We start from the raw sequence: 25,159 nt of genomic DNA, 5'->3' as shown, positions 1-25,159 counted from the left end.
GAAGACCTACTTCAAAAGTGGGCCTTCCCCAGAAGGTGTCGGTACATGCTAAACACAAGGCCACTTGCACACAGGATGCCTGGACCAGTGAGCTTTCCCTGCCCCAAACCAAAAGGCAGGAAATCACCTGCCTTTGCTACATGGACTGTACACCTGGGGAGAAGGATGGCATAGAAGAGAAAGGTTCCTTTCATGGAAGTACATTAGAGGAAGGCTAAATGACAGAATTAGAGAATCACCATCTGCAACCACTAATGAATGAGTGAATGAGTCCAGGCAGTGACTAATAATGGCTGATAGCATCACAAAATAAGAAGCAAGCAGAAATGCTGTGTCTCCTGACACATGAAATTCTTACCCCTATCATGTAATCCTGACACCTTGTAGGGGGAGAAAAAAAAAAGTCAACCCAAACCCAAAAGTGCTCAGTGCAGGTACCAAATGAAAGGAAATCCAGGGGAAAGAGGAACATATTCAACTATTCCCTGTAAAACAAACACACAATCAGAAAATCCAGGTGGGCCTGATGTGGAACAAATGCCTGAAGTGCCAGCATTCTGGAGGATGGGGTGGGAGAATCATGGGTTAAGACAATCATTTGGCTATCTCTCCCCCCAAAAAACCCAAAATAACACCCAGGTGGCATGAAATCATATAGCTCAACGATTCAAATTCTTTGACAATTAAAAACAAGGAAACAAGCAAGAATAAAGTGGGATCTTTGGATGAAAAAAAAAACAAACTTAAAAGGGCTTCAAAAGAGGAAAAAGTTAAACTCAATCATAGAATGTAGATGTATTTGTGTGATAAACAACAAAGAAATGCAGGGAAGTGATTGTAAACAAAACTGCGGTTACTTTTAGGGAGGAAAAGGAAGTCGTGTTTGGGATGTGGCTCTGGGAGGACCTTTGAGATGGCTCACAAAGATGTCTAAAATTCCCCATAACCACCAAATGACAACAAAGAAACTTTCCCCTGTACTGGTATTCTCCTCACCTTGAAAATGTGAGCCTTCAGGATGTGGTGGCCAAGCTCCATGGTCTGTTGGCGGTTCAGCTTGCCCTCCTGTCGTGAGAACATGAACGCCAGAAGAGCATGTCCATTCCTACAACAAGAAATACAAAAGTTCAGAACAAGATTCCATTTCATTGTACTACAGGTCATTGGTTATGTATACTGCCATATGACCCATGAACTCTTTTCCTGTGGCTTTGTTACCACTACATAGAATTGACAGATCATTGCCACTTTACAAAGATGGCATATGCTGCTGCTGCTTCAAACCATTTTTAAGGACTTTTGGGGAGTTCTGTTATCAACCTACACTAAGTCTCTGGCACAGGGCAAGTCTGTGCCTTCAGAACCACACTCTGCTCATCACTCTCATCACCTGAGTTGAGTTTATGCTTATCATGAAAATACAAACCTTATGAGGCAGTCTTGTCAAAGTCACAATATAATCACAATTTCTAGCAAAGTGCCTAATATTCAGCACATACTCAAATAGGTATTTCCTGGATGCATAGATGTATGGCTAGATGGACGGGATGCATGAATAGATAAATGGAACAGAATCCTACTGACCTTCAGAAATCCCCTTAAGGTCATCACCACTTAGGTAGACGTAGGCCAAAGGACAGAACTTTACAGCACAAAGCCAACCAGGCATTGTTGGCTAACATCTGTAATTCTTGCTACTCAAGAGGCTAAAATATGTAAGGTTCTAGTTTGAAATTTTTTCTAGACTTATCTCCAAAACAAACAGCAAAAAGTAGGTGTGGCTCAAGTGGTAGCACACCAACCTAGCAAGTTTAAGGCAGAGTTTAAATGCCAACTGAAAGGAAAACTAACCAACCCCAGGCCATATTTGACAACAGCTTGTGATCAGTCATGGCTAGAATTCAAGGTTTAGACTGAACACTGATTCCTGTGGGCAGGCCAAGGAAAGAAACATAGTGGGCACTGAATACCACAATTTGTCCCTCACAAATCCTTAAGGATTTGTTCCACTATCTATAGGAAAGACATAAGATCACGAGGGAATATTTTTTCTAAACTTATATGCCAGTAAACTGGAAAATCCCAAAGTAAATTTCTAGACACTGCCTCAATGATGTTCCCAACAAGACTGCAACTTTCTTTTATGAAAACTCAAAACCCTCCTCCATAAAAATACAAAGTCAAGCTTTCAACCTTTCCACCTCCCCTCACAGGCTATTGGTTCTCAGAGGAAAGACTAAGGGAAGAGACAGCCTAAGAATGGCAGGATCGTTGCCCTACACTGAAATCTAATGGTTTCCTCTTACTCCTCCTTTCCACATCCCTTCTGCTGGCACCTTTAACAGCCTTGCCTGGAATTCTCTACTCGTAAAAGTACATCACTCTTTTCTTATCAGGTCATACTCCATTATTGAATCCCAATCTTCAACTACCAACTTCTCCAATCTTCAGACAAGATCTGCCTACAAACTTTCATAGAGGAATCTTGAAAAAAAATTACCCCATAAATTCAAACTGCTCAAAACCAAAGCCACCAAAGCCATCCCAACCCCCAAATACTCCATACTTTCTACGCTTTACCGCTTCTAAGAGTAATTCATAATTCCTGAGGTGTAACTTTAAGTCACCAGCAACTCCTTCTCAAGTCTCTCCACAAGGCCAGTTGTCTCGTGACAGCCAGACCACAAGCCACATCCAGCTGCTCTCTTACAACAGCAAGTTTTCTCTTATCTGAACTCTAGTACACCAAGTCCTGGATGGTATCTGGCAAAGCATCGCCAGACACAGAATCCACTCTCTAGAACCTTCAAAAATTTTCCAGAGATGATGGATAAAAGGTGAATCTCAACAGCACTCTTACTCTCCATGCTAAAAGCTCCAAGCTAGATGTGTTGTTGCTAGCCCATGGTCTATGACACCTTTGACAGCTCCTTCTGTCTGCAATAGCCTTGTTCTGTCTACAATATCCCATCTATTTGTTCCTCATTTAATGGCAGAGGAAAAACAGCAGTATTGTTCTTGATTTTGAATCTTTGTACAATGCAAAAGAATAAACAGATCCAGAAATGGTCATGAGTAAGTCCAAGCATCATGAAGAGAGAAAAATATTAGTGGAGCATGGCTCCTCCCTGTAATTCTACTCAGGAGGTTGAGATCTGAGACCACGGTTCAAAGATAGCCTGGGCAGGAAAGTCTATGACACTTACCTACCAATTAACCAGAAAAAAAAAGCTGGGTGGGCATTGGTGGCTCACACTGTGATCCTAGCTACGCAGAAGGCTGAGATCTAAGGATCGCAGTTCAAAGCCAGCCTGGGCAGAAAAGTTCCCATGAGACTCTTATCACCAATCAACCACAGAAAACCAGAAGTGGCCTTGTGGCTCAATTGGTAGAGTGCTAGCTGAGCACAAAGAGGCTTAGGGACAGCACCTAGGCCCTGAGTTCAAGCCCCACAACTGCTAAAAAAAAAAAAAAGCCAGAAGTGGAGCTGTGGCACAAGCAAGTGATAATGTTGGCTTTGAGAGAAAAATCTTAGGAACAGTAAGTACCCAGACCCTGAGTTCAAGCACTGGGACTGGCCCAAAAATAAAAAAAATAGAGACTTATTGGAAGTATACCACCACCTATGAAGTTATCCTTGTGCCTTCCCACCAATGCTAACAAAAGCAAGGATGCACTATAATACAAACCTACATTCCTTAAAGTCTTCCAACTTACTCTTCTATCTACAATGATCTGACATTCCCTGAGAAATAACTGACTTGGCTACCTATGTCACAGCACATCTTTCATCTAGCTATTATAGTCTGACTTAAGTAACCCAAAGTCACAGTTTGTACATATAGTGTGGCTCATGCTTTCAATCCCAGCTACTCAAGAGGCAGAAGCAGTAGCAAGGCCAATTTGACCTTGAACTCAAACATAAAACAAAAGGATCCTGGCTTTAACCCCTAATACTGAAAACAAACAAATCTTGAGTCCAATGTCACTAAAGAAAACAGCTTCAATGTGGAATAGCAGCTGGACCTCTGGATCTGTTGGTATATGTGGAAGGTGTTTGTGAAGCTCGAGTGTTTACTTGCCTCTTATTTTCTGTGCCCTGACATCTGGTCCAATGCCCACTACATTCCTGAGGGGACAGCCTAGCAGCTTGCCAGCCCAGTTACCAGAGTAGGGGGCAATCCTGACTCAGACAGCACAGCTGTGCAATAGGGCAAAGATTCAGAGAAAGGCCTAGCCAGGCAGTGGAGGGCCTGAGCATACCCTCATCTGAAGGCACCCACAGGTGACAGGTTGGGAAACCTGTCACTCTAATTGACACCAGGCCACATGACAGAGGTTTGCCTCCATGTCCTCCAGGGGTTCAAGCAGCCTAGGAAGCAAGGAGAGCCACATCCTCTATGACCCAGGCTGCAATACTAATACACAATGAAGCAGCCAGGACGGATAACTCAGCTCTCCTCTGGGCCGACAAACACCTCTGATCCCTGGGACGAGGTGCTGCATGATCAAAAGGTGGGAGAGCAAAAGTGCTGCACAAGTAAGACAGAACCCACCCAGGCAAACACTCTGCAGAAGCCATTGTTTCCCAGCACGGAGAGCACATGTGACCCACACTCGACCTTGTCAAAGTCGGTGGGAGAGCTGACGGGGATGGGAGAGAGAACTGGCAGCGAGGAGGGGCCTCCAGGTACTGCCCAGCTTCTCTTCCACCCAAATATACTACAGGTACTGAAACTCTAGAAATCAAAAGAAAGAAGCTTTTGTTTAGAGGGAGAGAAAATTTTCCACTGCCCCTCCTTCTGCCAAAAAGGTCTGAACACAAAGCAGCAGAACTGAATTATTCATCGTGGGTTGCCTTTCCATTAAACCCATGGATCACATTTGGAATCCATCTCTCAAGGGCCCAGGAGACCCCGGCAAAGCGCTGACAGGAAGCGCCTGTCGTACCTGGGCTCACACAGGAAGGCTGTGTTTTCACCATCTGCTCTCCAGACCAGCCACTCCCTGAAGGATGGGTGGCAGAACATGCGGGTTTTGTCTCGCCTCTTAATGAGAAAGCAGGAGAGGGCGTCCATCCTCTGCTGAAAATCTTCCCAGCCTTGCTCGCCTTGGATATGGCCGGCATTAATAGCCTGAAAAATCTGTTCGTCTGTCATGGGGTGGAGGGACGCAAGGGCCACATTTAAAATAGGAAGTGCTCTCTCAAAGGCAGACTGGGTCATGAACTTCATGTTGCACTGCAGCAAGTAGAGCTCCGACAGAGACACAGGCACCACCTTGTAGCTGGCACTTTTAATGACCAGGTGTCCCCTCTGGAAGAGGTCTAGCGTGAGTTTGAGGTACAGATAGGAACCGAGGCTCCGCAGCACCAGGTGGCTGCTGACTTTCCCGATGAGGGCAGCATCGGCCTTGCCATTCAGAGAGATGTTGCTGAGGATGTCTTGGCTGCTGTGAACCCTGTGCTGGACATAGGCGTGCAGGTCGCTGTGAATGTCTTTGTTGTCTGGAAAGTCATCTAAGGAGAGCTTGGCGAGCGGCAGTGAGCTTATGATTTCCTGCAAAAAGAAAAAAAATCCAAAAACTCACAGTGTCACTCCACAGAGATTCCTTTCCTTAAATTTTAGGCAGTATTTTAAGCCAGGTTCACTAGTTTTCTTTCAAGGAGGATTTTCATGGATTACAGGGACTCATTGTTTTGTATTAAAACGTGTAATAGGATAAGGTACAGATAAAAAGCTTATGTGAAAGAAATCCTGGTGTGAGATAGGATCAGTAAAGGCTTTCCTAAAGCCCTCATTGAGGACTCAGAGCCAAGTGAGCAGAGGGAGAGCTCCGAGCAGACTCTGGCAACCAGGTCACCCAAACAGAGGGGTGGTGTGACCCTGCAGGTGACCCAATACCCATCATCTTTATTCTGTGCAAGTGGTTATATAACAAGGACAAATACAAGCAGCACTGCACATCTAAGAATACAGACGGGTGCTGAGATAAGGGGTATCTCTCTCTGGGCATCAGATACTGGGGCTGTGTATCCCTACTAGGAAATTTGAGACTGTCTCCAGGCTGTGTTGCTCGACAGCATGAGGTAAAAAAGCTGTTCGCTTTAGTATAATATGCTGTCATTCTTTAAATCTAAAAAGTATGTGTGTGTGTGTGTGTCTATGTCTGTGTCTGTGTGTCTGTCTGTCTGTCTGTCTCCCTCTCTCTAGGTCCTGGGTTTGAACTCCCAAGTGCTGTCCTTGAGCTTTTGTGTTCGAAGCTAGCATTCTACTACTTGAGCCACAGCTCCACTTCTAGTTTCTTAGTGGTTAATTGTGGATAAGAATCTCCCAGACTTTCCTGTGCAAGCTGGCTTCAAACTGTGATCCTCTGGCCTCAGCCTGCTAAGTAGCTAGGATTATAGGTGTGAGACACTTGCATACAGTGAACTTAATTTTAAGTCCACTTTTGAATGGAATAAATACACTTGCACAATCATAATTGAACAGTGCCATTAATTTTCCCAAAGAAAATTGTGTACCCAGTAGCCAGAAAACACCAACAACAGCTCTCAGAAGCCCATGTTCTCCCTACAACTTCAAACCTCTCCCATATTCCAAAATAAGCACAATTCTAACCCTTAAGAGCAGAGAAGGATTGTGTGATTTTCCTCCACTACACATCCCACTTTCATTTCTTAAGTATTTTAGCACAAACCTTCTTTAATGTAGTAATTTTAGGAGTAAGGCACAGTACGCTCATTCCCATCTTGCATGAATGTTAACTGAACTTCTGAAACTCAGCCAGGAAGTTTAACACAGGACCTGTTTCAGTCCTTTTCTGACTGTCAAATTATGTCTGCTAACTAGAAAATGACTAGAAAGGGGCTGGGAAGATGGCTCGGTGGTAGAGCGCTTGCCTTGCATGCCTGAGGCCCTGGGTTCGATTCCTCAGCACCACATAAGCAAAATGAAAAAAGCCGGAAGTGGTGCTGTGGCTCAAGTGGCAGAACGCTAGCTTTGAGCTGAAGAGCTGAGGGACAGTGCCCAGGCCCAGAGTTCAGGCCCCACAACCGGATCCAAAAAAAAAAAAAAAGAAAATGACTAGAAAGTATATGAATCAAATTTCCATAAAAAACAAACATCAATGTCAACTGAGGTCGAATCCAAGTTTTAATGAGGAAAAAAACTATAACCAGATGTGACTTTTAAATAGCTATCATCATAAAAGGGCAAAAGTCAAACTCCATCTAAATGTCTTTCCTGAAAAGGGACAGTATTAAGGGTCAATTTTAGAGTTCAAATAAAGGGGAAGACAGAGAAAGAAAAGCAAAATCACTTTACCTCTGTAAATCGTACAACATGTTGAAGTTTTCTGTCTCAGAATAAGTCTTAAAATTTTTCTCATCCCTCACTTTTCCCTCCCTTAAAACACCCTAAAAACCACAAACCCACAAATCTGGGGCTATAGCTTAGTGGAGCATTGCTCTGCATGACAAGGTACTGGGTTAAATCACCAGTAGTACCACAAAACAGAAAACAAACAGCACAAAGACCACTGCAAATGGAAATAACCACTGGCAGGAATAACTTTAAATTAAAAGTTACTCTGACTAGTTGGCCAGAAACCATAGCCAATGCACCCTAAGTCAAGGTAAAGCAGGTAAACCAGGCTTGACGTTGCTATTTCAGAAGTGCAGGTACAACTCAATGTTGACAGGACATTTTTTGACTTGATAAATAGGCCTTGGAAGCTTCAAAGGTCAGAGTATTGTCCATCTGAGACTCTCTGGGCTAATTTTTCAAAGTCCTGACATAGTTCTCAATTCAGCAAAATGGTTTACAACAGTTTAAGTTATTAGTATTGATCACTGTATAAATGGTGACTTGGAAAGAAATTTGAGAATTCTTTTGTTACCTGAAAATTTGTTCTTACAGTCACAATCAACTTCAGCCAGGCAGGAAATTTAGAAATAATTTTGGTAATAAATGAAGAAAGCGTATCTCCATAATCAGGTTTATGAAACTCAGCTTCATTTAAGCCATCTATCAAAATAATGTATTCTTCTTCAGGAATTTTCTGTTCTAAAGGATAAAATCATTTTTTCAAATTAAGAAATTATACATTTCTATAAGATGGTACTACCCAGTGTATTTTAATGCACATTTAAAATGTCAGTAAAAAACTGAAAGGTTTACATATGGTAGAAGACATGATTTTCACAGAAGCATATTTTCTATTAAATTTATAATGAAATCTGGAGTACAGAGCCAAAAGAAAACCAATTCTCGCATAAAACAGTTTTCAGAAACATAACGCATTACACACATTAGCAGAATCTCAATCACGTATACAATACAGTTAGTTCCTCATAAACCACTGTCACTAGGTGCCCTGTAGCAAAGGTAACTAACATGTAGAGACCAAATCTGGGAAAGACACAAAATGCCCATTAGAATGCTTCAGGGGCTACCAGGCAAGGAACACTTGGCAGACTCCTACACTAAGATTCCCCCCAACCCCGCTCCACTCCGCAAATAGTTTTTTGTTTTTAATTTATTTAGTAGTGCCAGTTTTCTGCCCAACGAAAAGAGAAAGGGTGACATATATGTTTCAACCCGTTTCTAGTACATTCTGGCAGAAGTGCCCATGTTAGACACGGAGCCTAAAAGGACTACCTGATAGCTCAAAAGATATAGAGCAATGGAGTGGTAGGTAAAAAACCTCAAGGCACTACAATGCCACTAACAACTTCTACCTTGTAGAATATTGGGGAGCAAAACTCTCAAATAACAATCTCTGGAAATGGCTTTACATTTCCACTCAGCTGAGGCCCTGAAAAAAATGTTGCCCCTCCCTGGGCCCCCCACACTGTATTCCTGCTACCAGGAGTACAAAATACACAGGCAACAGTCATGGAGACAGCTTATAGCTTACAGTTATGGGGAAGAACAGAAGTTATTCACCTCCGCCCAAATATGAAGAACTGTTAAGCTAAAGACAATAAAGAAGCAGGTGCAGACAAACGCTCTACCTGAGCTTTTAGCCTAAAAGCAGGACATAAATTTGTAAAGATGTCCCCTTAGCTATCTCTACCAGGAAGGACTGAAGTTAATCACTGGAGATAAGTGCACATCCCAATGGGTGGAAACAGCATTAGAAGAATCCAGCTTAAGTTTCCCCATATATTTACCTTTCCACAGTGTCCTGCTTCTAAAAGCCTAAAGCTGCCTTCTTTCAGGTCTTGCCACTTCTCTAAAATATATTGTAATTTGTTGAAAAATCCTTTAAAAGCCAGAGCTTGAAAGCCTTTCTTTGAGTTACCCATCTGCTGAGGTTCCTTCCACATGCATACACTGCAGGTGGTAATTAACTTGCTTACCTTTCTCCTGGTAACATTATCTACTCTTGGTTCATTTCACTCAAACATCAAGTATCAGAGGGCAAGGGGAACATCCCCTCTCCCTTGAAGTCAGAACTGGCTTCTTAACAACTATTCCACTGTACTGCTCTTTCTGACTAGAGATATTCCACTGAAACTATTCCATCAAGGGTATGGAGGGCCAGGACATACCACTTCTCAGGCTTGTGAGTGGTCTCCCTCTGAGGGCCACCCGACTGGGCATCCTGTATCACTATTGGGGAAGAGGTTAGGGAACTTTCTGGGACATACCATTTCTCAGGCTTGTGAGTGGCTCCAGCACACCCCTCTTGAAAGCAGCCACGGGATCCTGCACACAGGATCGAAGGCTCAGCATGCTCTGCAGATGAGGCTCTTTGATCAGGAGGTCTCTGTATGCGGCCAGCTGATGGGACCGGCAGAGCAAAGCTGAGATACTGTGCACAAACTCTGGCACCAGGCACGTGTATGTGTTGTCAGCTTGGCAGTAGTGGTAGGCTACCACCTACAGGGGAAACAGAGCCATCAGCATCATCCCATCTTCTCTACAGCTCCTTCCATGACCTCAAACAAGAACACTACTATCCCTTCACAGAGAGAATAAGATGTGTTGCTCCTATTCATTCAGATTGAGTATAGTTGGCTTAATTGGTTCATTCAATCTTTTCTTCAATCCTGTGGTTTCCTAAACTCTGCAAACCATGAACTGCTGCCACAAATCCATCTTGATTAGCACAAAACTTGGTACAACTTACTTTGCACTGAATGTGTATGAGAACTTATTCATAATACCTAACGCCCAGCCTGTGTGGAGCTATCTTCAGTAATCCCAGTGTTCCCCCAAATTGCCATTTGTCCTGCAGCTCAGTTCTCAGAAGCACATAATCCAGTCTGCAGATATCAAACTTGAGCCAGAAGTCACAGCTTTCAAACCCCTGTCTCTCCCCACACCTAGTTCTTCAAGACACACTGTGGAAAAGTGCCAACAAGGACACTAATGGAGGAAATTAGCAATTCCAGGTTTCTGCTTGTCCTGTGAGGCACACATGTATGTGGGGGAGAGAAAGGGAGAGTTGGCCATGTACCAGAGGATAAGGAGTGGTCCCTTTATTACGGCAGAGTTGCTATGGAAGCAAGTTATCTAAGAGACTCCTTCCAAGGAAAGAGCTCAATACTGTAAAGAATTTTAAAAAATCCTATATATTGCCAAATGAAGAAAAAATGAATATATGAAGTAAGGGAAGTGAATATTTTCCTTTTTTTTTCAGCAGTCTGAGTCACCACTGTCCTGCTCAACTGTGCAATCCTTACAGAAAGCTGGGAAACCACACTGGCCACAATGAACAGCTGAGGGCCACTGACACAGGTTAAATGCCTTTCCAAGGAGACAAGGACAGTCCAAGATTTGGGATCAGGTCCCAGGAATGCACTCAAAGAAGGCAAGTAGAGGAGGAGATGCAGAATGGCATGTGAACTTGGAACCACCATGGGAATTACACTTAATACTACATTTATATTCATACTTAGAGGAATGCTGATTGACATTCATTTCTCACCCAGAAAGATATTAACAGGTACTTACACATGGACCCCAATAAACTTGTGCAAACCATCACAAGATGTCTGGTACCATGGTCTTGCATAATGTTTAACAAAAGTAGGTTGGCAACCCAACAGTAGATAATGAAACCAGTCTGTAGCCACAGACAGGGTTTTTTTTTCAAGTAAGTGAATTTAAATTATAGAACACATGTATGACACAGCACAGTTCACTGATTTTTTACTTCCAGTGTGCATGCAGTACTATGTTCACACATGCTAGATCTGAAATGTAAGATGTATGTGGTCATGAACAAAAGGGTTTGAGAAGCCATCATAACAGAAGGCAGCTTTGAAATCTGCATAACCCCCATGGCAGTCTTCCCAATCATGATCAGGGAGTTTAGAAGCAGTGGTCACTGCATCAGAGCTGACCACACCAAGAACAGCTGTTGTCTGGAAACAGAGAAAGAGGGGTCTGATGTCAGATGGCATGCTTCTCAGTTCTCCTAAACCAATCTCACGCCCAGTGTCCTCATAAGGGATTGCGCATCACTGCCATCTCTAGTGGTCCTCCAGGTCCTGGAATTCACACCACTGTTGCCACAGGAGACTGACCTAAGCAGCTCATGAGATGTGACCACTTAATTCCAGAAGGCCGCTTAGGAACCTGATGGATGTGGAACAGAAGGAAAGTTCCAGCCATTCTTCGATGACCATGCATTAAGGAGGGAAAGCCTGCCAAGACTCTCATATTACCTTCCAAGAAATCTGACAGGAGAGAAGGATGCAGCGAGCCACAGGCTCTAGGCAGCATAGCACAGGTGGGTCAAGTTAGAAGCTCACAATCTTCTGCTCATATGCAGAGTTAAAATACATCCACTTAAAAGGATGGATTTGGTGTGAAGACACATAATTCTGCTGCTGCTTTTGGAAACTCTTTCAACTTACTGTTGCAGACAGACAAAAGTCTTCTGCCAAAGTCTTTATTTTCATTTGTACATTTCATTTGTAGTACTTTATGACAATTTTTTCAGAAGTTGTTTCTCTTTTAAACTTCCTATTCTAAATGTACCTCTCAAAACAAGATAAACAATTTTCTCTCTAACTGGAAGGCTCCCCAAAACAAAGGTTTACCTTAGAAGCAAGAGATTTCACTGAATCCTCTTTTGGCCTCTGATTTTCAGAAGTGTTAGCTCCTGCAGCTGTTTTCACTGTGCTGAGACCACTCGTGGAAGAACTTGGTGAGAGCAGTGGAGTGAAAGGAAGATCCTGGGTGAGATCTGACGCTAGAGAAGAGAGACATAGCATGATAGCATCAGCATACAGGTATGACAGGAGACATCATAGCATGATAGCATCAGCATACAGGTATGACAGGATGTGTAATATATTTCTGGGGGTAGTTCCCAAGAGTATTTTAATACATAAGAAATGAACATGGCTCCACAGGAGAGTCCAAATGATCACACTAGTCCCTACCCCATCTCGCTAACATCCAGTTCCTTCCCTGAAGAATGGCTGTCCCTAGTTTCTTTTATTAAAAACCTTTCTGCGCCAGCTACTGGTGGTTCATACTGTAATCCTATTTAGGAGACTTGAGATATGAGGCTCATAGTTCTAAACTGGCTGCTGTAGACAAATCCTGGAGACTCTTAAATCTCCAACTAACCAGCAAAAAGTGGGAAGTAGAGGTATGGCTCAAGGGTGCCAGCCATGAGCAAAAAGCTAAGTGAGAACAAAAGACCTTGTTCTGGCACAACAACAACAGAAACAGTAGCAATCCCCAAACCAACAAAATAAAATGCCTTTCTGTTTAAAAAAAAGACTCTTACATAGCTCCTTGTTCTTATTCACCATATATTGAATGTTTCTTTGGATTTACTGCATATACAGTAAGCAGTGAAGCTCAATATATGCCTAGGATCCCAGCACTCAGAAGACAAGCAGTTGGATCACAAGTGTAAAGCCAGTTAGGGTTACATAGTGAGTTCAAGACCTTTCTCAAAAAAAGTGAGTATTTTTGTCTACTCTATCTCATGCCTGGCTTTGTCTTTGTAATTTTAGTAAAACCAGCATTGTTGACAAAGGGTACGAGGAACAGATACAAAGTAGTTCTATATAGGGAAAAAAAATGGGGAGGGAGAGACCTCCCTGAAAAAAAATTTCATCTGGCTTATTCTTCCAGAAACACAACTTCTTTGTTTTAGGACCAAAATTTCCCCAGGACACTCGATGAGGTACTAAATGAGGCCTCTCTGACCCATCTGTTCCTGTATCAGGTCAGGTGGACATGAGGAAAGGCTGGCCTCACCCCAGGCTGCGGCAAATACAAACATGGCAGACGGAAGCATTCAGAGACTTCACTTCACACATGATTGCAAATCTGATATAGTAGCTGGAACTTAAGGAATGCAGTGATTCATGTCTACCCAAACACCAATTTCTGACATCTATCATCTCCCACATGTTAAGGTAATAAGTTAAACAGATACTTAAACACAGACGTACTTTTAGGTGATGAACTGGGACTGTTGGATGCAATTTGCCTCATGCGGCTTCCATGACAGCTCAGTGCCACCAACTTGGAAATGATGGCTGTCTTCCCAAATCCTACATTTCCAACAACAACCGCTCCTCTATTTTCTGCCAGTTCTGTGTTCCTCAAGTTTTCTTCTATTTGGTGAAAGAGCCAATCCCTTCCAACAAACACAGAGTCTGTTGTGATGCTCGGCACTTCAAATAGCAGAGGTTTCAGCAAAATGTCTTGGGGCTTGTAGGGAGCAAATCGTGCTGTAAGAAAGAAGTCATTTTAGAAGAATGTCGATTTTATGCACTTAAAAATACTAGTCAGTATTTTGAATGTGGTTCTATTAATATTTCTGTATCTTGTTAGTATCTTGCTAGTGGTACCAGAACATATCTTATTACAATGATCTTGTGATCCTTTCACAACTTTGAGTTGTTCTCATGACTCAAGGCAGACTCAGAGAGAAAGCAATACAAGAGGTTTTATCTGAAATGGTGTTTAAGACATGTTTCTTCCATCCCCTGCATGAGTAGGATGCAAAAACAGTTTCATACACCCAGGGGGCACAGCTCTTGTCTAGGTGCAATGGTACTTTGCGCACATGATGAGGTGCCCACACTTGTGTGTTTCAGGCAGATACAGGATGTGAATGTCATGGTCCAAAGTACTAAAACAAAACTAATCCTTTATCAGTAGCAAAAAATTGAATGAGTAACAAGTAAACAAAATTATTTTTCAATGACAGAAGCAACTTAAATCACCTATTTTAAGAAAGAAGTACAAAATTATCAAGGATTGTTTCACAGCATATTTTTATATTTCCATATAATATAAAATATATTTCATATAAATATAAACAATATATTAAATATATAAACATTTACTTTTAAATATATTTATACAAATATTTTATAAAGTATATATTATATAAAACTTTGTACACCTACTTAAATAAAAGAAAGCCCTAATAGAGATCAACTAACAATACATTATATAAACATATATATATTACATTTCCATATATAATATAAAATATATAATATATATCCATAATTTTTTCTATTTATATAAAATAAATTTTATAATATATACTTTATTTTTATAATAATATCTATTATATATGGAAATATATTTTTAATTTATTTTTTTGTGCTAGTACTGGGGCTTAAACTCAGCTGGTACTCTACTACTTGAGCCATGCCTCCAGTCCAGCATTTTGATGGCTAATTGGAGATGGATTCTCTTGAATGTTTCTGCCCAGGGTGGCTTTGAACAAATAGCTCCAGGTCCCAGCCTTCTATTAGTGGCTTGTATTCTAGGAAGCAGCCACCAGCATCTGGGAGATACTTTTCTGGTTTTCTTTTTAAAGCATGACAGGACTTCCCACCATGTGTTTTAAAAATAGCATTGGTTTCCAAGCTGGTTATCAGAAATGCTCAATGTTTTATGAACAAGCTTATTAAATCCACTAAGACAGTAAGTACAAAAAATAGGTACCTTTAACTTCCTGTGCCCTACCTCCAGCCGTATTGTGCCATGGTAACCGAATTGAAGTCCGGAGAGGAGCATTTCTCTGTCCATCTAAATAACTCAGGTCTTCCAATTTGGTAGAGCTTGTAGCTGTAATATAAAAATACAGTTTAATATCATAAGGAAATTGCTGTGAGTTATAAATTGCTAAGGTATTCAGTTCAGGCTTTCAATAAGACTTACTTAAAGATATCTGTTTGCAAATCGTTTAAATAGGGATACAGGTAGACCGATTGCAACAATGAGATGTACAAGTTGTTATGTCGAAAACGAACTTTACAACTTTGGCGCAGGGGGGGAGGAGGAAGTGGGGAGGATTGGGTAGGGGAGAAGGGGGAGGATGGGAAGGGGAAACAAAGGAGGAGGCTACAATGCTTGATAAGAAATGTACTCATCTTGCCCATGTAATTGTAACCCCTCTGTACAGTATATTCACACACACACACACACACACACAAAAGATATCTGTTTGCCCCAATTTATTTAAAATGGTATTAAAAAAAGAGGTACTTATACTTAAAACCAAATTATGTTGACACAGCTGCCAGAATTCTCCTGTATTCCTGGAAGAAGGCAGACAACATCACCCTAACTTCTTTCTTTTTTTTTTTTGGTCCGGTCATAGAGCCTGCACTCTGGGTCTGGGCGCTGTCCCTCAGCTCTTCAGCTCAAGGCTAATACTCTACCACTTGAGCCACAGCACACTTCCAGCTTTTTTCTTTTTGCTTATGTGGTGCTGAGGAATCGAACCCAGGGCCTCAGGCATGCAAGGCAAGCGCTCTACCACTGAGTCACCTTCCCAGCCCTTTTCTTTTTTTTGATGAAAAGGCCTAGCAATCAAGGATTATATAGGAAAGTTCCAGTCCTCACTGTAAACACATGGCCTGGTCCTTGCTTCTTCTCTGCAATTCTGCAAAGTGTTCTGTGGCATGGAATTCTAACATTGCTAATAAGCAGATTCTGTATGTACATTTCCACAGCACTCAGAACACTAACGTCAGCCCTTGCCAGTAAAAGTACAAACACTTTCTTTTTTTTTTTTTGGGTCCGGTCGTGGGCCTGAACTCTGGGCCTGGGCACTGTCCCTCAGCTCTTCAGCTCAAGGCGAGCGCTCTACCACTTGAGTCATAGCCCCACTTCCGGCTTTTTTTTCTTTTTCTTTATGTGGTGCTGGGGAATCGAACCCAGGGCCTCAGGCATGCAAGGCAAGTGCTCTACCACTGAGCCACCTTCCCAGCCCCTACAAACACTTTCCTAAACTTGAAATTTCACATATACAAATTCTATATACTATGTTACACTGGTGTGTATGTTATTTCTTCTAAAATTCTAAAAATAAGCAATCATGCCTACTTCTGATTAAATCTAAGAATCATAGCACATAGTTAAGAAGTGGTAAGGATTATTCACACATGTACATAAATTAGATTATAAAAGTAACTACTGTGAAGTAACTTTGCTAAGTGTCAGCAAACCATAGCCACAAATATACATACATGTTTTGCCTTAAACATCGATTTACATTTCATCCTAGATCAAAATTAGGGAATTCTAAATAAAATTACCTAACTGGTTTATGGATTAAATAATCCAATGTAAGGTTCTGCTAATCTTAGACATATGAGTATTTTCCAGGACAATAAAATACACACATAATTCAAGGGAACACGAAGGAGCAGAGGGAGTTGTGTCCCAAAGGTTAAGTCTTCTAAGGACTGGTGAAGTCATTAGCACAATCAGGATGCAACACAAGTTGGGCCATCTATCTTCTGAAAACTCTCTGGCTATCCCACAGGCTTGGTAGATCCAGTGTCAGCAGTACCCAGCATCATCTGCCCCAAGTCTTTCCTACTTCCACAAGGCTTACATCTTTCCTTTTTCATGTCCATACCACTCTCTTCCATTCTTCCATCTGCACCTAGGTAGGGGGCTCCAAGCTTGAATCAGAAATGCCCCATCATCCCCTCAGAGAGCAATCAAGCATGTGCCCTATTTCCTTACTTTCCCAGGAAGCAGAGAAGTACCTGAAACTGCCTTCAGAAGAGCGTGCATCTGTACTTTCTGCATCCTTCCACGTCTACCCACAGCCCGATGACACACTACGCAACACATTCAAATGAATGCCATGCCCATAGCCAAGGACCACAAACATCTCTCCCATTGGAAAGAGTCAATTTCTTATGCAGCAAAAACCAGACGTAATGTAAGCTAATCCAACAGCAGCCTGGAGTGTCTCTCTAGTCCATTCATAACTGGGGAGAATGAAACCTCATGGAGGAGCAACAGGACCACCATTCCTCTCCCGGCCCCCATGTCTCCAAGCTCACTACAAAACACAGCTTGCAACATGTTTGCAGACTGTTGCCACACGCTTCATAGTGAATTCACCAACAGTGGTTCAGACATAAGGTGCCATCATAGCTATAAACATAAACTCACTTTACAGCCTGAACAGCGCAGACATCCCACATGCTACTTCAGCTCATGTTACAAAGACACACAGATCCTCAAAGGGCTTTCTATTCCCCACTTCTAAATAAAAACACCTCAAAAAGCCCTCATCTGATTTGGATGCAGATGATGGTGAGATTTCAAGAGCCTCTTTTTCCATATTTCCAGTCATCAGAGCATCGCCGCCAAACTATGCAGCAAAGCAGCTACACTGTCAATTGGCTGATTTGGTTCCACTGCGGATTCATTCTCCATTCCAAACATGATAAAGCAGAACTGAAAGTTGCATCAGGACTTCAAGTGACCAGCTGCAGCCACCTCTGCTTTCTGAAGCATTTTCAAAGCCACACAGACATCTGAGAGCAAATAGTGCAGTGATAGTTGAACTGAGCTATGAACTCAAGTGTTCCCACCTAGCACACCAGGTGACTGAGAACAACCATTCTGCTTAAAATAGAGCCTCACACATTACCAGTGTGCGAGTCAGACTTGCACTCAGTATAAACAACAAAGGATTTCAAGGCCTAAAAACTATTGGAGGAAAATGGGAAGTAAAGCAATTTCACACTGTAATGAATCTACTATTAATTGTGTGTTCACGTGAATACACAGATGCTGTGTATGATGTGGGAGAGAAGCACACTTCATAATGCTACAGGAAAGGTTGTTGTTGTTATTGTTTGAGCGGTGGGGTGTTGAGTCCTCTCTACACTAAACAAGGAGTACCATGTCCAAGTGAGTCATGAACTAACCTACCAAACAGAAATGCACTTACCAATTAGTGTTTCAAGAAAATTAGAACTCAGTTGGTAATTGTTTGTTCATTTCCTCGAGATTTAAACAGTGTTCTATGATCCATTCAGAAAATATTTCAAGAGAAAACAAAAGCCTCCAAAAATAGAACCTATTGCCCAACTTGTAGAATAACCAATATCTAATTTTAAAGGTTCTACATCCCCGTTTTTTTTTGAAAAGTGTCTATGTCATCCACTTTCACATGATTTGTAATACTGCAAGTCAATCCTACTAACAAATAGCTTTACAAAGAACCACTTTGCAGAGTGAAACAATCTCCAAATGCAACCAATTAATTTTTTATAAGGTTTGATAAAAAAAAAAGCTTACCACATTGCATAGTTAATAGACAACCACAGGTTTTTTGTTTGGTTGGTTTTTTTTGGTAGCAAGCCCAATGACCTTGAAAGCTAGCGATTTTAGCAACTAATTTTGCAGCTTCACCAAGGGCAGGTTCACACACATGCATGTGTGTGTGCAGGAGCACAAATAGTATGTACAGATGCACATGTGCACGCCAAACAGGCCTAGTATCACATGCCAATCCTACTCTATTCCCATGGAACCACCTTTCCTATCCAATGGCAGTTTTTGTTTACATAGATGTTAGCATACCACTACTTCCAAGAGATTTCAGTATGATGTACTTTACATTTTATTTCAGTCCTTCTAATATTTGCAGCAGTCTGCCTTCTAGTTACTAAACAAACAGTGCTGCAGTAATTCACACAATGGAACCTTATTCTTTCCCATGACCCTTGACACAACTTGTCATTATTCCCTGATTGAGGTTAAGCTTTAGAAGCAGGAAGTGATTTAGCAGATTCCTAGCTTACTAACAAATAGGCACTTGCCTATTTCCTTTCAAACTCCATACATAGTTTTAAAAACATACAAAACAGGAGAAATGAGCAAGGTAGTCTCTGCTCAAACCTCAAGGTAAGATCCTCCTATTCCACAGGAGATCCAGCCCCAGGGCACACATAATAAATGCATACCGCAGAGATCAGAAAGCTCTGCTCCATGAATTATGGCAGTCTACTGGAAAGGATCAGCTCACACCTACTGTCACTTCACCCGGCAGGAGAACATATAAAAGGGACATCCAGCAGAAAACATAACCCCAAAGGGGTGCTTTTAACACTGCTAAAAGTAACATCTTAATGTGTTCCCTAATTTTAGAAAAGATTTGATCATATTGAGGACAAACTTGCTATTTTCTTGAAGAAAATAAAGCTGTCAAGTTCTGGGACAGTATGAGTGACCCATTCATCCTAACCATGTAACTACGACCTAAAACCACTTGAGTGCAACGTATTATGTTCAAGGGGTGGGATTATAGTGGGAAAACACAAAAGCTTTTGGAAGAACCATCAGTCAGAACAAGTAATGTTCTCTAGTGTTTCTCTCTGGCAGACACACCAAATCCCTCTTCTGGAACAAGGCCATTTTGCTTCCTTTGAAAGTGAATTAAAGTTTACCTCAGAACTTTTCCATTAAGGCCATTTATTTACCAGCTGCTTTAGAGTTCCATCGTAAAAAACACCTAACAACAACCAGAATGACCTAGCACATCCCACAGGAGCAGTATAAATCACAGAAAAATCCTTTGATGTAGGGGGAGAGAATCTGAGTCTATGTATTAGTAGAGGATGTTTTAAGTGCTATGCTAGTAACCAAGAATTACCATGAAAGTTCCTCTCTTAAATTCAGCACAACAGCACTGAGTGCAAGTGTTAAGACCTTCAAAAGCAGGAGTGCCTCTCCCAATGCACAAGACTCCTCTCCTTGCCTGACAACCAGTCCAACTCCTTGCACTGCCATCTGTGGCTCTCTTCCTTCTTCCCAGCTACCACGCTTCTCTCTCTCTTCCCCAGCCTCGCTGCATATGCTTTAAATGGTATGCACCACTGTTTGAATTATGCAGAAACATCGGATCTCCTATCTATATGACAGGCTTCAATTATACAAAAGAAAGCTTTAAAGTTAGATTCAAAATTCCCCATGCTGATAGTAACACCTTCACTCTAAATAATTCCTTTACCAAGATAAAATAAGAAGTCATACATTTACTGAAGCTTAAAATAACAGACATCAAGGGAAGAATTTTTTAGCTTTCTTCCGTTATATACAATGAGCCAAATTGTCCAAAAAATGGATTTAAAGAATCTAGAGTAGAGTACAAGGGAAAGGGTGATATTGTCCAAAAAGAAATGTATTCTTTATGTGACTTACATAACTATAACCTCTCTGTATATCACCTTTATAACAATAATTTTTTAAAAAAGTTTTCTTAAAAAAAAGAATTCTAGAGTGAAAAGGTCACTGAGAGACTGCTAACTGCAGCTTTATTGTGTTTACTGGTGGGTAAACTGAGACTTAAGAAAAGTAAGATCAGAACACTGAATGGTATCTGGATCAGATTCCTATTAGAAGACAGTGCACAGCGGGTTCCTCAGGCTCTGACATAACCCTTCCAGGGAGATTCATGGCCTTACCTGCAACTGAGTTGGGCCGTGGCATTATTAGCGAGCTGGAGCTCTGAGAATAAGGGACCGGACCATCTCCAGCTGAGGATTCTGCCTTAGGCAGCACGCTGTCCGCTGACCCAGTGGTCTCCTCTTCTGCCACGGGGGAGCAGTTATCTGCCCTGCGGTCATGAAGCACTCCCTTCTGAACCCCTAACCTTAGGCTTCCATCTTTATTCCATTCCAAACTGGAGCCACTCCGGTCATCATTTTCGGATGAACTTGTAATTGTGGCTGAAATGAGAGATCAAAATACTTTGAAGGAGACCAGGCATAGCTGGAGTGGTTGAGAGTGAAAACACACACACCTCCCCCTCACAGGATCAATGGAAAGTTTTCCAGTCCACACAGATTTTTATCAAAGTATGTTTCATACCATGTATTTTGGTATATTCAAAGAATGTTGCTTATCAGGGGAAATAACACTGCAAAATCACTGTACAGGAAAAAGATTCAAGAAGATAAAGAAAAAGCTATCTAGAGGCATCAGACATTGAACAGCAAATCTATGCAATATGGATATGACATATTCCATCTTTACCCATGATGAATTGCTCATCACATTAAATCCTTTTGAATCTATAAATATCTTAACCAAACAATTATTTGTTGGTGGGGATCTGGAGGAAGAATGAGCAATACAGAAGTTAATGTAGAAAAATCTTTAGTAACAAAAGTACATTTACAAAATCAAGGAGAGAATCTGATCCTAAAAGTCAGTATCTATAACATTTGTTCAGCCTGGCCTGGAGAGATCAACTTGACTTATTCCTCCAGAGTCACAGAATGGAAAAAATCTCTTTCTGGGCAATACAGGGAAGTACCAACATAGTGACAGAATTAAAGTTTAACCTCTTAGAAAAAAGTCCAACAGAGAAAGAGGGGAAAAAAACAACACAATGCTGAAAAACCTTTTATAAACATCTTAGAGAGAGCTGAGAAGATAAAAGAAAAGTACAATACTCACCCCATATGGCTTCTACAGACAACCACTCCTAACATACAGACACTAAGCTGTGTGGGATCCCCGCAACCACAGCTCACCAAGGTCACGCCCCTTTCCCACTGTTGACCTTATGCAAACTTGTGTCCTTAAGGGCAGGGGTCGGGTCTACGGATGCTCTGTTTGGATTCCAGCAGCCCAGGTCTCTGTGAGCCTGGCAAATGGGAGAGCGGCTGGCCAAAGTGCACTCAGACTCAGCTGCCTTAAGGGAGCGGCTTCATCCACTCATCATGAAGAGCATACTGCATCAGCAGACCAGCCAATTAGCTCCAAGAGAGTCCGTTATTTAGGACCAGAGGGTCTGAGAGGCCCTTTTTTATTGTTAGAATGCTCCTTAAGGTTTAAAAGTAAAGACAAAACATTTTCCTTGCTATGGCCACACCACAGGAAACCCTGCCACAATTCTAAGATGGTTCTTGCTGCTGCAGCCTGGACTTACTGCCCTCTGGTCTCCTCCCTCATTAAATTAAAAAACAAAAAACCCTCCTATGCATGGAAGCTCGCATCATATACATGGCAAAAAGTGCTCAATAAATGTTTGGTTATTAAATGAAAAAGCAAATGAAGAACAAACTCCAATTGCACTTGTAGCCAAAGACACTACACCTCAGTAACCTCGCTGTTCTCTAGTCAAGACTGTTGGCATTATGTCTCTAACTAAAGTACAAGCTGGTATGGGATGGGGTCTTCTCACTTCAGGGAGTACATCACTTCTGAATGTTCTAATGGTAACAAACCATGCTTCCAGCTCTCTAAAATTAAGCACAGCCTTCACTGTGTTTCCAATGGACCATACTCTAGTATAATAAGTACATCTCTTCCCACTATAAAAATGGTGGGGGTAGTGGGAAGAGTCAGCAACGAACATTAAAGATTAACTATATGACAGAAATTGTGTTAATGCTTTACAAAAAATTTATTAATGAGTATATTATTTATTTATGGTAATTAATTATTAATAGTAACTTAAGTTGAAAACAAAAATAGAACTTGTAGTAGTAACACATGGTTATTAAGTCCAGTGTTTGGACCTCTGCATGGTTTTCTGGGACATACTAGAAATAGCTGAGGTTCCTGAGAGGGAAATGTTCCAAACTGGGGATGAGGGTGTTTTTTCTTGGTTTTATGGCTGTGGCTATTTCATTTGAGGGGATATAATTTTAAGTGAAAAAATAAAAATGGCTGGGCTCACACCTGGTGGCTCACACCAGTAATCCTAGCTACTCAGGAACTCCTCAGATCTGAGGATTGCAGTTCAAAGCCAGTCCCGGCAGGAAAGTCCATGAGACTCTTATCTCTAATAAACCACCAGAAAATGAGAAGTGGCGCTGTGACTCAAGGAGTAGAATGCTAGATTTGAGCTTAAGAGCGGAGGGACAGTGCCCAGGCCCAGAGTTCAAACCTCATGACTGACAAAAATAAATTAATTGATTTAAAAATAAAAATGGCATTTTCCCTCATTTGCTCTGCCTAGGTGCCACACAGTTTAGAGTCAAAGCCTAATAGTCTCCTGTATCTGGGAGTGAACAGGGATTTGAACTGGCTCGCTTCTTGCAGCTGCAAGGCCCTCAGGAAACAGCTGAGGAGAGCCAGGAAAGCCTGGGTGGTGTTGCTAGAGTGCAGGATAGGTTGAAGGTCCAATTCTCACCATGAAGCAAGGGCTCCACATATTGCCCAGTTTCTGATGGGTGGAAACTCTCCTCTCCTGGCAGTAAGAGAAAGGAAAGTGGGTGTGGAGGAAGGCTCTGAGATGCAGGAAGTAGCCATTTCAAAAGAAGATTATCACAAGTTCAATGTTGATTAGCAGAAGATTCCAGTTCGGAATCTTCTCATCACGGATGGGATGTTCACATCAGAGGGGCATCCATCATCCACACCAGGCCACGGGGAGATGCAGGGAGGCAAGAGGCTTGGAAACCACAGGGAGACTATCCCATCCCACAAAGGCTCTTCTCATTCCAGGTACAGCCTGCATAGCTTAAAGCCTAGGCAGTGAACTTTCATCCCAAACCAGCTTCTCTCTAAGCTCAAAGCAGATCAGTGGGGCAGATAAATGCTGGTTTCCTTGCACACCAAATAGGACATCTCCAATCTCTCATAATAAAACCATGCTACTCAAAAATATTTTTCTTTCATGGTAACAGAAATATAAGCTTCTAATTAACCTAGGAAAATGCAGTGTGTATGTATTCAAATATGTATATATGTGTGTGTAGTCAAATATGCTCCTTTTTATTGTTATTATGAAGGTGATGTACAGAGGGGTTACAGTTACATTAAGTCAGGTAATGATACATTTCCTTTTGAACTATGTTACCCCTTCCCTAACTTTCTCCCAGTTTTTCCCCTCTGTTCCCCCCCCACAACACGTTGTATAGTTCATTTTCAACATAGTATCTAATGTATGAGGACTTAAAAATAATCTAAAACATGGTACTTTACATCTTCTAAACTCTGAATAAGTTTTAAAATGCCCTAACAACTCTATTTTTAAGAACATTTTATTCCTACAAATTAATAGAGGTGGGTTGGGAAGGTGGCTCAGCGGTAGAGTACTTGCCTTGCACGCATGAGGCCCTGGGTTCCATTCCCCAGCACCACATAAACACAAAAAGCCGTAAGTGGGCTCTGTGGCTCAAGTGACAGAGCACTAGCCTTGAGCTGAAGAGCTGAGTGACAGTGCCCAGGCCCAGAGTTCAAGCCCCATGACCAAAAATAAATAAATAAATAAAATTGAGGTGCCAGCTTTTGTTAATTAAGGCTTATCATAGTCACCCAGATATCTTAACTATTCTTCAAATTCTGTAACATGAGGGCTTTGTTGGCCTTATATTTCATTGAACTGTCAGGTTAAACTGCACCATGCTAGTGTTAAACTGGGCGTGGTGCCACTCATTGATTCACTCATATTACTGTTCACTCTATGTACCTAGTTTGAAAATTCTGATAGCCCAGGAGACTAATCTGACTCTGTAGTAACAGTACATGTAAGCAGATCTGCTAGTACACAGGGCTCAAAAATAGCCAATGTAATTTTTTGAGATATCAAGGCACATATACATAATCATCACCATGAGTGAGAAGAAGCCAGCCAGGCTAACAGCCATACATTTTCACAAGCATGGCACATGGTTCGTGGCATATCCAACACCAACTAGCTATCACTGCACACACAGCAAGTTTCTAAAGTCCCTTTGCTTGCACAGGCACTGCACATAAAAGGAGCACTGTAAGTATCTATAGTTAAAAAAGTTTTATTTGGTTGTTTTTTTTGTTTTTTGTTTTGTTTTTTGGTTGTTGTATTTTTAGGGGAGAGCAAAAAGGAGACAGAGGAATGGAGGGAGAAATGGCGAACAAATGCAGTCATGGTTTTCAATATATACTATGTAAAAATGAACTAT

The 25,159-nt window shown here is 41.6% G+C and overlaps 1 protein-coding gene across 1 annotated transcript in view; it reads right to left on the bottom strand.

Moving 5' to 3' along the window:
• The window catches only part of Tanc1 (tetratricopeptide repeat, ankyrin repeat and coiled-coil containing 1), a 232,915-nt gene that overhangs the window by 40,429 nt on the left and 167,327 nt on the right, over positions 1-25,159 (bottom strand). The window contains exons 9-16 of the mRNA XM_013029880.1: positions 20,726-20,989; positions 14,949-15,071; positions 13,433-13,714; positions 12,059-12,210; positions 9,656-9,887; positions 7,900-8,066; positions 4,951-5,558; positions 997-1,105 (exon numbers count right to left, since the gene is read on the bottom strand). Coding sequence (XP_012885334.1) covers positions 997-1,105; positions 4,951-5,558; positions 7,900-8,066; positions 9,656-9,887; positions 12,059-12,210; positions 13,433-13,714; positions 14,949-15,071; positions 20,726-20,989 — 1,937 coding nt within the window. The remainder of the gene's footprint in view (positions 1-996; positions 1,106-4,950; positions 5,559-7,899; positions 8,067-9,655; positions 9,888-12,058; positions 12,211-13,432; positions 13,715-14,948; positions 15,072-20,725; positions 20,990-25,159) is intronic.

Source organism: Dipodomys ordii, unplaced genomic scaffold (genome assembly GCF_000151885.1).
Source record: "Dipodomys ordii isolate 6190 unplaced genomic scaffold, Dord_2.0 Scaffold5, whole genome shotgun sequence".
In the NCBI taxonomy this organism is placed as follows: Eukaryota; Metazoa; Chordata; class Mammalia; order Rodentia; family Heteromyidae; genus Dipodomys; species Dipodomys ordii.
The sequence above is the reverse complement of the archived record's forward strand: the minus strand, read 5'-3'. Positions and strand labels throughout refer to the sequence as shown.